The following is a 16,549-nucleotide window of genomic DNA, read 5'->3' as shown; positions in this document are numbered from 1 at the left end:
TATCTTCCCGTACACTCTTTATTATCTATTAATTTTCAGGGACGCAACATTGCCCTCGCAGCATTTCCTCTGCAGCACTGATGAAAAGCTGCTTTTCAAAAGGCAGAAAGCTTGAAACAAACCCCCGCCCCCTAACTCTCTAGACGTATGACATGAGACGAAGACACGAAGCATTAATATATACCATTAGCATATGGATATTAATGCCATGTTAGCAGCATGCCTGGTTAATCCAGCGATAGTGATGTGAAGGAAGTGCATGTTGTGGGAGTCGCTCTGCAGTCGAAACCTCTGCTGCCACATCTGGAGGAAATAAACTTGGAAAAAAACGTGAAAAAATTTTGAGTCTAAAAAAAAAAAAAATGTGTGTGTGTTCATTTTGCCCTTTGGACCAAGGGTTGAAGGTGGTGTCACAGACATGAGGCTAAACAACTGCAGGCTCAGTCCTCCACTGCGCCGCTGGATGAGTCCGGAGACCAGCAGACCACCCCTGGTCCACTATCTGCGATCGTGACAGGCAGTGTTGCGCAAGCAGATAGTGGACAAGAACAATTTGAAGAACCACGCGTTCCTACCCGGGGCAGACTAAGCGACCTTTCTCCGGAGCAGAGTCTGGTCCATTCTTGTGTCGGAGGCCCGCGCACGGAGACGAACTCGCCTCTTGCTATCTGCCGCCCACCCTCTTCTGTCTGGCTCTCAGCTCGCACAGCTTGCTGGGGATAAGGCCTCAGCCTCGGCGCTGCGATGGCAGATGGCAGGCAGGCTCGAAAAAGAGGTTGGCACGTCACCCGAAAATGTGCTGCACCAAAGATGTCCTTTTTAATTAAAAGATTTTGATCTGTGGTGAACTGCAGAATGTTGGAGGGAAAATGAAAGATGACATGTGGTCTGAAATTACAAGGGCATTATATGAAAGGATAATAATAATGTAAAAAAAAATATCATGAGAAAAAGCCAACTCTCTGGAGTACATGCAATTTTTATACAACGAGACAGTTACGCAGTTAAAGAGCGAAAGGGCATCGGAAGCAGGAAACACAGCTGGAGAACTGAGATTGGCAGACAAGCGTAAATATCCACACATTTTATATTGTTCATAGAAAAAGAAAAGCTTTTCCGCCGGCTTAGAAGGATAAAACCTTTACAACATGAGTTGCCTGTGCCAGCCCGGATCCTTCCCCACGCTGTTGCGCCACCCCAACCCCCAACTGAAAGTGCACGGCAGCACATCTTTATTTAACAAGCACTTAGATGCGGCTGTCATCTCTGATGTTGTGACATTTGTCCAGAGGTTTTCTTGGCAGCCACCGGAGACGTGTTTGACCCTGACATTCAGGTTGGCTGCGGACCCCTCAGACTCGCCGGGGTGGAGGGAGAAAAAAAAAAAAAAAAAAAAAAAAAACTAGGCTAGGCTTTGATCGTGACGGCAGTTGAGTCTAGTCGCTGCGTTAGTGTCTGGTGGCCACCGGAGGAACCGGGAGGATCCGTGCGCCGGCACCAGCCTGGCTCTTAACGTGTTTGCACTTGTCTAGTGAATTAATGAAACGGTCCCAGCTGCGACGTGAGACATGCCGCACAACACGGCGCACTGTCGCTGTGGATAAGCCGCGCGATCCCCATCCCTCTCCGCTGAGGAGCTGCGGGTGACAGGTGCAGGTCGCGGGGCTCCGCCGAGCGGCCGCTCACGCGCCGGTGCCTCTCTGCCAGTCTCTCCCGTCGTCATCGATTTGACAGCGGCTGGTTCAAGTGGAGCCTCCCAGGAATTGCGCTCCATCTTTCATCCGGGCGTGCCGAGCGATGAGCGGGATGGTGACAAGTTCATTGGGGAGCGCGCGGAGAGGCGACCCGACAGGGAGGGAAGGGCAAAGTGCCGCAAAGCAGTGCCTCGCCCTGGACGACGACGGTCGTCGCTGTCTAGGAACGTACGCGTTGAACAATTCATTTCCTCTGCTCAGGTTTTGAGGCCACTGCTGAGGCCTAACACCACCAGTGTTTGTGTTTGTTAAAAAGGTGTGCAGATTTTCCACTTTTGCGACATTGGCTGCGTTCATATTGCAAGCAAATCTGTTTTTAGCAAGTGTCCAAATGGGATCTGGTTCTGTTCACACTGGGCCACATTATTGACCCATCTGACAGGTTGCTGTCGCAACGACGTCGGAGTGGAGGCGTCGTCCAGCGCGTGTAGTGTGTGACGTCATAGAATTGCAGCGGCCGCTTGTTGCGCTACATGTCCTTGTGCTTGGCTTGAATGGAGCTACTGTATCTCCCCACACACTGATGAGCCAATGAGTTTCCTCCTCTGTCCAGGGACTGCTGTTTTCTACTTCTTCTGTCTGCTCCATTACGTTACAGCTCCGCACCTGGAATGGCGCCCTCTGGTCTGGCGCATCGGCTCTTGCGTCACGTAGAGTGACGTCACGGACAGTCAAAACCCATCGCTGTGTTTGGAGCTGTTCACATTGAGACGCATCTGTCCAAATGCCATTTCAAACTACGTCCCGAAAGTGGTTTCAATACGTCTTGCAAAAATCGGATTTCATTTGGTTTGTTGACTGTTCAGACTACAAAAGAGTCCATCCGGTTTCACTCTGGATGGACTAAAAATCTGATTTTGGCTGGCAGTCTGAACAAGGCCATGGTGGCGCAGTGGTTAGCGCTGCCGCCTCACAGTGAGAAGGTTGAGGGTTTGATTCCGGGCCTGGGACCTTGATGTGTGGTGTTTGCATTATCTCCCTATGTCTGCTTTGGTTCTCTCCGGGTTCTCCGGCTTCCTCCCACAGTCCAAAAACATGCATGTGAGGTAAATTGGAAACTTTAATTCATCCATAGGTGTGTATGTGAGTATGAATGTCTCGATTTGTCTCTGTGCGGTCCTGTGATGAACTGGCGACCTTCGCCCTATGGCAGCTGGGAGAGGCTCCTGCAGACAACTGTGACACTTTGCTCAGGAATAAGCAGGTATCGAAAATGGATTGATGGATGGGTGGATGGATAAATGGATGGATTTTCCTCGTGTTGCTGATATTCAAAAGTCAGCTGAGACAATGAGCATGTTTCCAAGTGAAAGAAAGAAGGAAAGTATAAAAAAAAGGCAAAACGTTGCATAAGTTGGCAGTCACCATGTAGTTGTCCTCCATTGACTAATGGTGTGTTAATATCAAAGTGACCTGAGTGCCGGCAGCTTTTTTTTCTCCTCCGACCCTGAAGAAAAGTTCTTATTCATTGAATTCATATAAAAGGGCATAGGAAGAAATATTTCCTTATTCGTATTTAAGAAATGTCTGTTGATGTGTTCTATAACAGCTTCTTCATACATTATCCAACAGTGTGAAGACAATAAATCTGCTTGTGAACCTGAATGAGAAAGAGAGAGTGTGACAGTGGTAGGAGAAAAAAACACTGAGCTCATCAAAGTCTATTAAGCCTGAAATCATGCAGTGGAATTAAGTACATTTTATTAAACATGTGGACTCTAAATGTAGTCAGTTCGCAGTATGGAGAATGGATTGAGTCCTTGAAACAAGTAGCAGTGAATTTTAGACTGGACAGTTACCAATTAATAATTGCAGTTTGTCAACAACTTGATGCAAATATGCATTGTTTTATTACGTTGTATTGATGAATGTATTTATTTATTTACTTTCCGTTGTGTTGGCTGAGTCGCTGTTTTTTTTTCCAAATGTCAAAGACTTTTATGCTGAGACTCTTTAATGCCGAGTGAAGTTTATACCTCAACACTGGTTGGCGCTCGGGCACGTGTTGCTCCTGGCAGCAGATGGCCGTCTGATTTGCACGGTGACGGATCACTTCTATTGCCGTCGACGCTAATGGCTGTTGAATTGAGTGGGGACACTGGGGCGCCGACACAGTCCCACATCCGTGTCCAATCAGTGCAAAGCAGCACATGCTGTCACAATGATTATGACAGAAGTATCGAGATGTTGTTTTATTTATTTATATATCTATATTTTATTTTATTCTCTCTCCTCTCCGTACCGCCGTCCCACTTGTGTTCCCCTTGATTGGCCTTGGTGGCTCACAAAGTCATCGTCATTTCTCAAAACTTCATTACTTGGTGGCACAAAGCAATTTCCATCGCCTGCGCCGTTCCCATTCTCTTCCCCTGCTGGGAGTTCACACCATATGGCGCCTGACAACACCCCGTGGGATCGGCAAGGTGGTGTCTTTCTCTTTCATACCCAGTCTGCTCCATTATCACGCGGTGATTCCCATGACCACGACGGGTCTTTATGGCTCATACTGACTGACTTTTACTGATTTTTCATTGCTTACTTCACCTAAAACTGGGCTTGAAACTTAGCATAAAAAATATTTGTTAACATTTTCTTTGAAGGTCTGTTGTATAATGCAATATAAGTGCATTTATAAGGCATTACGCTGTGTAAAATGATGCCTTAAATGCACTTTGAGTGCAATTCTACGGCATTATGCCTTAGAATTGCACTCATAACGAATTGTACAATTGACCTTTTTAGAAAGTGTTACCAAATATTCATGTCATTGTCAGTTCACCTCTGTGCCTCTGGAATGTAGCCCCGGCTCTGCATTTGCCTTGAAAACAGAACTCTCTCATAATGTTACATTATTATTCCATAGTTTGGTGAATGTGCAAGTCAACACTTGTCCAAGCGAGTATTTCCAAATTGTTGAATTGCGTTTTTGATGGATTGGTGTCTCTGGTGTCTCTACCCCCCAGATCTCAAAACAAGAGCCACTGACAATTAAAGGGAATGTACCCACTCATATGACTAAAGGGATTATGACAATAGGCAAATTTAACAAAATGTTGAATTTTAGTTATTTATATTTTTTATGCCAGGCATGACTGGCCAACCTCTGTTGACGTGCACATTGCACACTGAACTGTCCATTCTCTTTTTCTCCGTCAGTGGCTTCACGCTGGAAATGTGTCACTGCATCTTGCTCGAAGCTGTTTGTCGGAAGGAAATAACAGGCTGTGAAATCCAGTGCATTCACCTATCACAGCGTATACCAAGAGTCCCCGAGGTCAAAATAGTAAACAGTAACACAGCTGCCAGGAACAGTCGAAGACAAAAATGTACTCTTGAAAAACATCAAACTTGTTTTCTGTACTTTTCTTTTTTTTATGTCCTGGCTGGGACCCTAGGCACAAACTTGTTTGTCTCTCAAGCAGAATATGTGGATGCCCCGCTGCTCTATTAGTCCATCAAACATGTGTTGCACTTGCCACTGTCATCATAGTGCTTATATCAGATAAATAGACCGGTGTGTTAATCTCCCTCTAGATCAGGAGCTCCTGACGCCCTCCACTCAAGTGTAAACAAATTCTTATGAGATTATCGGGGGTCTGTTTCCAGAGTGTTCCCGGGCTGCTGGGCATGGATGTAAAGCCAGCCTAATTGAATGAAAATGAAAAAAGAGACTATTTAACAGAGATTGTCCAAATGATGTAAAAGCTAGAGGCAGGTAAAAGACTCTCACCTCTCTTCCTTATTCTTCTTGCGACCAGCCAGACTTAAAGTGGAGGAAGTGCATAAAAAGCTGTGCTCGTGTTTTTTTCTTTCCCCCTTATCGAGTCTCTCTAGAATTTGGGGCAAGCTTAATTGAATTAACAGAAATGGATTAATCTCCGAGCACTTTTAAATTATTAAATAAGCTCATGAATAAGTAGCACTGCGCTCGGTAGAAGTTGGACACAAAGTATGGCTTATTAAATTATTCATAACCGTGACATTTCCAATGGTTTTGGGAGCGTGGAGGACATGCCACGCTATATTTTTAATAGGCTTGACTTTAATAACCGCCATCATTTGGACCATGGCATTGGATTTATTCATGCGGCCGCATTCCAAAGTGTTTCTGCTCACTAGTTTTTCTTTAATGACTGTGTTTTGAGCGGGACGCCACGCTCGTGCACCGGTGCAAAGGCTGGCATGGGCAAAAATTTGTCACTAGCTGAGTGTCCGTCCCTGTTTCCATGCACGTTTTGGTGAATCGCATCGGAAAAGGGTGATGGAAGAACCCTGTGTATCGTGAAAGAAAAACAAGCTCTTAGGCTCGCTTGAAGTGGTTTGAAAGAAATAATGCAAACGCCTGGAGACAGAAACATGTTTTTCGGAATAAGTTGTGACGCATAAAACCAGTGAAATCCTGTGTTTGGGCTGATGGTGTTTTCCTGGTTTCCCCTTAACATAGGCCCAAAATGTCGGCACGTCTGCATGCAACATAGTGATTCTGCTCCCAAGCCATGGAATGAAAATGCGGCGCAGAAATGCTTGATCTCTGTGTTTACGGATAGAAATTAAATTGGAATTTTGGGAAATGCTTTGAAAACCTCCCCTCCAATAAAATAAATAAAAAAGAAATCTCAGTGACTGGCATGTATTTGGTTCTTTGGCGCTGTCCAATAGTGGCAAGACCACCTGCCTGTTACTTCTGCAGCTCTGCTGTCGTTTCGGCCAGTTCTGTCCCCGTTTGCTTCTTGATTTTGCAGTTTTCTATTCAGCGTCTCTGCCACCAGCGACAGACATTTCAAACGCTCTCTGCTATCCATTTCTTTGTCTGCTTGTCGCAGTGACGCTGCCTGCGTGAATGGCATCCACTGACTGTGTGAGTGAAGGTGGACGCCAGGGTGGACCAGTAATATGCTTTTTTTCCTAGAAAAAAGGACTTGAAAACTAAAGATAAATAAGCTGGAGTGGAGAAATAGACAAACTAAAGAAACCAACACTTGAACTGTTTAACTGAGCACATGACTTGAAATCGTCACCTGTCAATACGTCATTTGAAAACGTTAATGAACGGCGTCGATCCGCGTCGGCTGCAAATGGCGTGGAGGCGGATCAGTCTCGTTTTGAATCTGTCGTATGTGTGGCGACGACTCCCAGCAACGAGCTGATAACTGGCCAGCGAGCTGCTTTAACAGCCTCCTTAACGAGACGTGGCGGAGAACTGCAAATGTTAAGAAAAAGAAAAAAAAGAGGCGAAAAAAAAAAAACGAGGGCTTCATTTGATCACGGTCGCCCGCCGCCAAGAAGAAGGGAAGCCAACGCGTCATGGCACGCGGCCCGGGCTTCCTGCCGCCGCCACCGCCGCCGCCTCTCCTCTCATCTGGCACGTGTGCAGACAGGTGGTCCTGTCGTTGTGACGGTACAAAGGCGACGCGACGCGGATGAAAGACGGACTTTGGGTGTCACAGCACTGAGAGACAGGAGCCCGCCAATGTTGTTTTCCTTACCCAAGGTCCATTAGAATTTTATCTGGTGTTTAGAGAATATCATCATGTCTCACTCTGCCTCTCTCTCTCTCGCTCTCTCTCTCCCTCTCTCTCTCTCTCTCTTTCTCTCCCCCTCTCACTTTCTCTTTTCCCATTTCTCGTTTCTTCATGCTGTATTAATATTAACAAACTTGAGATGGGATGTCAGACAGGATTTTAAGGGGACTTTTGAAAATTTACTGAAAAATTAAAAACATGGGTGCCGTGTTTTCCATTAGGCAATTTGGTGCCAATGCATGAGGTTGTGTGAGGCTTTTAACAGTGAACTTGGTCATCAGAAAATAATGTATGTAATTATGAATGAAGTAATGTGTGTCAGGGTAAAATCAACACCTGGGATGTAATTTCATGCGCCTGGTGCCCTGCTGTTCGCCTGGTCATCATATCAAAAATGTAAATTAACTTTGTATGACGTTACGTTGATGTTATGCATCAACATGGCTAATAATGTTAATAAGAACATGGCTTAATATTAGCATTTACATCAGCAAATGTTAGCTTCCTAGCCAACAATTTGACCAGCCAATAAGCTAGCTAAAGACACTTATTGCGCATTTTATTGAGAAGACATACCTTACCTAGCTTTCTAGCCATGTTAAATTTAAGCTAAGTTAGTATTAGCAAACGTTAGCTTTCTAGTAGCCAGGAAAAACTCCCCTTTTGGAAGAAACCTAGAGCAGATCCAGACTCCAGAAGACCTCCTGCTTTGACCAGTTGGGGTGAAAAGGAAATACAAATTAACCAGAGTGATAGAGATAGAGGTTGTCAGAGTGGCAGACAGTCCAGAGTGAGTACACACAACAGTACCACTGAGGAATAAGAACGATGCTAAAATCAGAGAATACAAACTCCACTCTTGAGCTCAATTCTACATCTGGTTTGTGGCTTCAGAATGTTTGTAAGTGTATGTCTGCACTGCGTGTTGTCAGGCTCCAGCAGTTGCAAACACAACTGACACGGTTTGACCTTTTTAAGAATGTGCAAATTAATTGTATATTTGCTCAAGCGAATGAGCGCGATGACGGCTGCGGAAAGGCCTTTTCCAGCAGCTCCGTCAGACGCACGACGACGACGGCGTATGACAAATGGTCTTTCAGTGGCATGGCTGCTCCGCTGGCCACACACACACACACACACACACACGCACACACACACACACACACACGCACACACACACACCACCCCTGCTGCACACAATCTAAAGTGGAGCATGAGCACAGGGGCTGACAGGCCAATTATCAGATGTACTCCTGCTTCTGCATCCTCACCTCTGAGGAGAAGCAGATGTGAGAATCCTGTCGCTTTCGCTCATGCCGGTTCAGTGACGTGGCCCCACGGCACGCACGCGCTGCCTTCACCAGCAATGGAGACGGACAGATTTGTAAAACATTCCCAAGAACGCCCCTTTCATTCGCTAGAATCCTTTATTCTTCTTCTTCTTGATATTGTTATTATTATTGTTATTATTTTTATCATTATTATTATTGCTGTTGTTGTTTTTATCTTTATTTTTGAATGAAGCCTCAGAATGTGTGATGCAATTTTTGGATGTTTGTCAAAAAGTTCCCCTCTCCTGGGGATCCACGCTGGGAGTTGAAATTCCTTCCTTGTGACGCACACACACACACACACACACACACACACACACACACACACACACACACACACACACGCACACTGTGTTGTGCAGAGATGTCTGTGAACAAGTCATGATTCCTTTTTGTTTGGATTTAGGGGGATAGAAAACGTTAACCTTGCACACTTTTTTTTTCTTCTGTTTAACCACAACTGCCGAAGGTCAAAGGAGCCTCTCGAGATGTTTCAACTCGACTGGAAAAAAAACAACAAAAAAAAACAGACTCTTCTGTTTGCTTCGCAGGTGAACGTGGCTCCCGCGTGTGTCAGAGCCCTGACCAAGATGCTGTACTGCTCCTACTGCCGCAGCATGCCCGGACTGAAGCCCTGTCAGAACTACTGTCACAATGTGATGAGGGGCTGTCTGGCGAACCAGGCTGACCTAGATACTGAATGGAACCACTTCATTGGTAAGAGAAAAAAAAAAAAAACTGATTCAAATCAAGACACTCTCTGCTTCTTTTTTGCTATTCCCCTGTCTGTCTTGCTGTCACACTTGACTATTTCTGTCTGCACAGTCAGTCGGCACGTTATTTTCCGAGGTGTGGGGCCTGTGAATAGTCCCGGTGGGAAGACGGAGGGATGGCCGACGTTCGATTTAGCCTCTTTAAAGGATTTGCGGCAACAAAACTGAAATCTTGTTTGAGCTTCCATTTTTGCCCCGTCTCGCTTGCTGAAATGTTGTTTGCCATTGCGGGAACCCTGGCATGGTGCTTTAAGCGCGGGTCCCTGCTGTTTGGAATTGATAAAGGAGAGCAGATCTTTGGCAAACACATTTTCTATAGTGTTTCCAGCTGAGCGTACGGAGTAATATAGCACTTTGCTTTGGTTGCAAGCCGCTGGCTGCTGCCAGCTCTCCTTTTGAATAGACACCAGAGAGAGGCGCAGACTCAGAGTCTTTCCTCTTGATCTTTTAGTGGTCAGTGCTTTATTTGTAGCGCACCTCGATCCCGTCCTGCCGTTTGATTTTTATTAAATGAAATAGGGCAACCTTTCCGTCCTGAAGACAGTGGGGCGAGCCGTGCTTCCTGCCTGTTGTGCGACAGGTCGCTCTGAGGGCTCGTCGGTTGAAGCGCATCACATGGTCTCTCCGATGGCGTGTCTCGAGTCTCCAGTCGACACGGCCGCCACCCCGTGCACCGAAGGAGATGTCTCACAGCTTTTAGGACATGTGTTAAAATTCCAATGTGTTTGTGAAAAAACAGATGTAACCACTGAGGGACGCCAAGCTCGACAGTAAAGGGAAAAAAAAAACTGCTGCTTGCAGCTGCACCAGAGAGATTAATCTCTGTTTTTCTAAGTGTATTTTTTATTTTTTCAGAAAGTGCTAAGTGATTGCAAGTATTTAGAAATGTTTGGTTTTCCCATGAGAGCCACACTGTTCGACCCTCCCAGATCCATCCATCCATTTCCTGTGGTCTGTGTGGTCGGCTGGAACCTATCCCCAGCCGTCTTCAGGCGATGGCGGAGTTACACCCCGGACACGTTGGCAGTTTATCACAAGGCCACATAGAAAGACCAACAAACTCTCGCACTCACTCCTACGGCGAGATCAGCATCCCCCAGTTCGCCTCACGTGCTTGTTTGTTGCACTGTATGAGGAAGCCGAGACACGCAGACACAGGGAGAACATGCAAACTCCCCGCGGGGCCCTGGCCCGGGCATCTAACCCGCGACCTCCTGGCCGCCAGGCGACGGCACCGACTGCTTGCTACACCGTCGTGTCGCCTCCTCCCTGACATATCACGTTCATTTTCTGTCGCTAAAGAACTTCGATTTGCTTACTGCACAGCTCACCAGTATTGATTTGCCTTTCAAAGGCAACTTCTTAATGTATCACAGGTCAGTTCTCACCACTGGAGCACATCTCTGCATTATGGAAATGTATGGATCGGGCCCATTCACAGTCTGTCACTGTCACAGCTGAGAATTGATTGGTTTGGGGGGGGGGTTGGATTAGAGACGCAGCCGTCAGTTTTTCAAGAAGCCCCTTTATGACATTTACCACTGGACTTTGTTCATTCAGGAGTATTGATTCTAATGACTGGTGGACACAGAGAGGAGCCCTTTGACTGAACCTCGCAGCACGATGCTTCTCAGTTTCATGATTATCTTTTTATTTTTTTTTTTTTTTAACAAATATGGCCACTTGTACCTCAAGGCTCAGTTTGAGGTCCAGTTTTTTTCATCATATACCTCCACACTATATTTCCACTAACCTAATCCAACTTTACTGCGACATAGGATTGTATGCAGATGATGTAATACCTCACTGACGTGACTGCAGACTCTGCGGGGAAAGTTGTGAGAAACTTCCTCACATTCCTCCAGCATTATGCAAGCTGCACTCGTGGATGTCGGACTTGCCTTGAATGTGCAGCAGCGAGATCGTCCACGTCTCCACAGTGGGAGGAATAAACGCGACAGTGCTCTCAGAATCTATATCGTTATATATCTATATCTTGACATTTTGACTAGCTCACCTTCAAATATCACTTCTCGACAGTCTTTTCGTCAAACAACGTCAGAAGATCATATTTCTCCACAGGCATGGAGCCGCCTTTGCAATGTTCCGGCCATGAAGGATGTTTGAATCGCTGCCTCGCCATCAAGCCTGTAGATGCTGTCTGTCACTCTCAGTTGGATTAGACCGGCCATCACTGGATACCTCTTTGTGTCTGATTTAATTGCCTTTCCATTTGCAAGCTTTAAACTTAGTTTTGAAAGTTATGGCATTCTATAAGTCAGCGTCATTGTGAATGATGGCCTTGCACTTTTTTTTTTTTGTTGTTTGTTAAGAAAATGTTTTCTCACAGTTGATGATATTTGACAAATATGTGGAGTAAACATTAACGTATTTGTTCTGAAAGTTTGAATAAAGCAGTATTTTAGTAGACTCTTAAAAAATACAACATCAAGAACATTAAATTTATAATACATTTAGTTGACAACAAGCTTTATGACAGCCTTAAAATGTATGAAATGCATATTATATTTTGTTTTCAGTTAGTTAACACACTTAATTTAAACTGCTTCTGCTGCTGCAGTATGTTGTGCCCTGCCACAAATTATACAGGCAGTGTTCTGCTGTTGTGTTTAAGTGATGCTTTCCTCAGTTTGTCTGAGTTTTATCTTTATTCAACTTCAGTTTTAGCTTCTTTTTGTTTGCTTTTTCTGGGAAAAGCTGTCCTATCCATATTTGTCATGGTCCATCCAAAGTACTATTTCTGTCTACGCCGCTGCCCAGCATTAGAAAACAACATCCATCAGGTGACGGTTTCGTAAAGGTTACTGTAACGACCACAAGCCCCACGCAGCCAACAGATTGCAGGTGTTACTGAGCTGAGCGTGAAGCTGAGGAAGGATTTACCTGCTCAGACGAGTGTTGTGAGTTCAGTGGGTGCGTGCGCGCGCGTGTGCGTGGAAGGAATTCATGTTTAGGCCGGTGTAGGATGCCACACTATCAGTCAGCTGCCATCGTGACCGATTCAGCGAGCTCTGCTTCATGACATACACATCATGATCATTTTTTCTTGTCAGCACCTTGTTAAAATACTTCCCAGGGGTGGGCGGAAGGAGAGCGGATGTGTTGCTCACCATATTCAAACGTTAGGCTTCAGACTTGGAACGAGATCAATGTCATTTCAGATAGGCAATGATTAAAAAGCCGATGGTGGACTTTAATGATGCTGCAGTCATGAAGTTGATGGAAGAAAAGAAGATTTTAAATTTTAAATAATACTAGCAAAAATACTAGTTTTCATTATTCTGTTTTTGCCAATTCCCATATAAGTCTTTTGACAGCCAATTCTCAACCAGGGCCATTCAGTTACAAATTCAGGCGGGTGAGATTTTAAAAGCAATGAATCAACATGGGCCAAACATCTAGTGGACAATAAAGCAGGTGGTAATGACACATTTCAAAATGAGGACGAACACAAATGAATATGATGAAATAACAAGTGATGTTGATGATTTTTTTTCCAGCCTTGTCAACAAGTTCATAAAAACTGCAATTCAAGAGCTTTAATCAAATAGAACTTTTACAAGATACTTTTAAAATATTAGAATGAACCTTTTGCCTTGTCTAACCCAAGTCCTTAAAACAAAATGTTCACAGCAATAGTGATCATCTGTTTTCCATTTGAAAATTCTGTGACACCAAATATCAAAAAACATGTTAAAAACTTTATTACCTTTACCCTGAGTTAACAGAACATGAGGTGGCAGTGATGCTACTTTCCAGTTTAAAATCCTCCTTTTGAAATGAAATCAAAGCAAAATTCCGGATTTTTAACTGAGTTGTACCCTGGTTTTGATATGTTATTTAGTGTTGCATTCGTGGTCAAAACTACTGCTGGAATTTCAAAGTCAGTCTTGCCAAATGCTTTTTTGTCTCGTCTCTTTTTGGCTGAACGGCCAGCTGAGCCACGTGGGTGGGTGTCCACCGATTGAATCGTCCTTGTCAAAAACCAAACGCTCTGATGTGACTTTTATTTTTTTTATTTATTTATTTTTAATAGCGAGAGTCAAAGCGTTCGGAGATTGCAAGGTGTTTTGCAATCATTTCTTCCCATATTTTACTTTAAGGTAAACGTCGCAGCAGAGCGTCCTCATCCTCTCCTCCAGGGGAAGGCGTATCGGCGCCCGTTGTTAAGCTGGCTTGTACGTGACACACAAGCCTATTGGCTGCCAAGCGGTGGGGTCTCGGTGAAAAACACATGACGGGAATAAACAAGCTAGCTAGTGGCTCCGCAGCCTGTCAGCGAGCCCGGAGCTGGATGACTAACTCGTCCATATCTGTATCCTCAGCATCATCTGGAGCCATAAAGCTTCTCTTTGTTGCTGCTACTGGCGTCAGAGCAACCTGCAAAACACTCCTTTGTGTGTGTGTGTGTGTGTGTGTGTGTGTGTGTGTGTGTGTGTGTGTGTGTGTGTGTGTGTGTGTGTGTGTGTGTGTGTGTGTGTGTGCGTGCGTGCGTGCGTGCGTGCGTGCGTGGAAAGGCAATAACAGCAACACTCTCACGTTCCTTTTTTTGATATAATGCTGTGATGCATTGGCTTGTAACAGGTTTTTTTCTTAATCTCATATTTCTTGTTGCCTCAACACATGTTCTTAGCGGATGTCCACAAAAGACATACATATTGCACCGACATATTTTAAAGGCTGCATAATACAATAATACACAGTGAGGCAATAAAAAAAAAAAAAAAAACTAATATTTTGCAGCTGCAAGGAAGTTGGACAGAGTGGTAACAAAAAGAGATGAGCTTGTAACAGAAAATGTATTTTAGACGTTAAATGAGCTCAAGTGAGGACACAGCCCACTGCCAAAGGAGTATTTGGTTTTTTGGTTTTTTTCCGAGACATATTTCCTCGCGCTGTTATCAAGTTAAAGGCTGAGCTTCAAGCCAGGGACTCCCCAAAGGCAGACGGATACATTGGCAAGTGCGAGCCGCTCTGATGCAATTGATTCGCCACCTGCAGCTACGACCGGGGAAATAATAGAAAACAGGCTCTGGCATCTCTTTAAGGGGACGAGTTTTGTGGGAATAAGGGGGAACGCTCTGCTTAGTGGCTCAACCGAGGAGGGCGTCTTGATTTAGGAAAAAAAGTTTCAAGTCTCGACCCCCCCCCCCCTCCCCCATTCTTTCAAGTAACGACTGAACAACTAATTGTTACATATAATGTGTGTGTGTGCAATTTTTCTGACACCTTTAGCCAAAAAATCAAATTAAAGGTCCCAGTTTTTATCTGTCTTTTGAGGGGGTAAAAACAAAGAGTTGTTAGTGGATTTTTCTCCAAACTCTATTCAAAGTCAATATTAACCCTATTTTATTTTCCAAAGGATTGGACAAGATAGTAAAAGACAGTGTGTATTTGTGCGCATCTCATCCACTGCCGCTGTGCGAATATTTGAAGTTGCCCCTTGGTCTGCAATAAGCAGTGGGTGGATTTTCTCACTCAGAAGTTGCACCATAGACGGCGCTCCTGTGTTGTTGTTTACCAGCTTCTGGCTGTTTGTTTTTGGGCGCAAACTTTCTGTACTTTTAATTTCCCACTGCCACCTTATCGCTTTCTTTTTGCTCTTCTCCCAAGTGGGATGAAAAGATTTCTGACGCCGCACTGTTTGTTTACTTCTTCTGTTTCCGTTGCCCTCATTAACACTCATTTTTATGGCAGTTGTTTAATCTTTTCCACCAATGTAAGAACTTTTTTTTTCTTGCAGCTACACCTGGTTTTTCTCCGAGCGAGACGAAGCTCGTTGCTAAAAGTCCCATTTGACAAAAAACATCATCCATTTCAGTTTGCTGGATGTGCATTTTTTTTATTACTATTATTATTATTATTATTATTACGACTCCCGCTGTGACGAGATGCTAGTTTAATTGCTGGCACTGCTTTGAGACGCTGTCATCCCCAGGAAGCCACTTAATGCATTCTCCGCAGGTGCGAGAATGGCAAGTGTTGCCTGCGATAGACAGAAATGAAAGGAGAGAGGGAGGAGAAGTGACAGCAGCAACGGAGAAGACATCAGAGAGTGTTAGTGCTGCATTTAGGTGACAGGTTGCCGCGCTGAACAAAGCTGGTGTTGGTTTTCCCGGTGCGGCCCCTCAGCGTGCCCACTGATGCAGTGACGCACCAGATTGAAGATGCAGGCACGTAATTGTTTGTGTGAAACTCTGAATGTGCGCTTGGTGACGAGTTCGCCGAGTCACCCAAACGACTCCCCCCCCCCGGAGTTTTAAGTTGAAGTTTAACCATTGACTGTATTTCTTGTGTGTGTGATTGTGTAGTTGATTTTTTCAAACATTCCACGACAGATGTACAAAATGAACTCTTATAAAGTGTCTCAAGTTTGTCCCAAATTTAGATATCAAACACAAGGCTGAAATAATAGAAAATCAACCGGTCTTTTTTAATAAAACTTTGTTTAAAAAAAAAACAAACAAAAAAAAAAAACATTGACATTGAAAATCATAATGATAAAAACTAATGATGATGATAATAGTGATTAACTTACACTTACACTACTTTCATTTTTGTCTGTTCACTATTGAAATTTTCATTTGCCACACATTAATTTCCATATGCTTCAAAAAATGACTCTGTGGGGAAACTGCTGGACTGTTTCCAAATCCCTCTGGGCAGGGGAACACAAGAGTTTTTCATGAGAAAATAACTGCAGCATGCAGCCCCCAGCAATAAGAAAAGAAAAAAAGAGAAACAAAAACAAGAAAATCAGCCAGGAGCGCATTTTGTTTCATCCCAGTGTAGCATTAATGAGATGGATGAGCGGTTGCACAAACTGATTGTTTATTTGTTAGAACATGTTGGATGGAGGTACGGGGGGGTGGGGGGGGTGAGAAAAAGTTATTAAACTATAAACCTTGTGTGTTGTCGTTAGCGCAGTGATGTCAAAGCCACGAGGTTGGAAAAGACACAAAGAAGGAAAAGAGGTAAAGGGAAGGAAAATCCAGATATATAGTCTAACGTCATTATGCCAGAGTTTGCCTGCACTTTGTTCTAAGGTGTGTGAAAGTTAATGAGCAGCTAATGCCAAAAGTAGGTGATTATGTCTGGAGTGTTTGTTGATCATCCAGAGCTGAAACAGACTGTAAATACGGCGCTCC

At 44.4% G+C, this 16,549-nt stretch overlaps 1 protein-coding gene across 2 annotated transcripts in view; it reads left to right on the top strand.

Moving 5' to 3' along the window:
* Positions 1-16,549, top strand: part of gpc6a (glypican 6a) — a 113,944-nt gene that overhangs the window by 66,740 nt on the left and 30,655 nt on the right. For both annotated transcript variants that reach the window (XM_076020386.1, XM_076020377.1), the window contains exon 4: positions 9,159-9,324. In XM_076020386.1, coding sequence (XP_075876501.1) covers positions 9,159-9,324 — 166 coding nt within the window. The remainder of the gene's footprint in view (positions 1-9,158; positions 9,325-16,549) is intronic.

Source organism: Nelusetta ayraudi, unplaced genomic scaffold (genome assembly GCF_046127955.1).
Source record: "Nelusetta ayraudi isolate G7.1 ecotype Tasmania unplaced genomic scaffold, CSIRO-AGI_Nayr_v1 ptg000002l, whole genome shotgun sequence".
NCBI classification, from domain to species: domain Eukaryota; kingdom Metazoa; phylum Chordata; class Actinopteri; order Tetraodontiformes; family Monacanthidae; genus Nelusetta; species Nelusetta ayraudi.
Note: the sequence above shows the minus strand (reverse complement) of the source record. Positions and strands in the feature narration are given on the sequence as shown.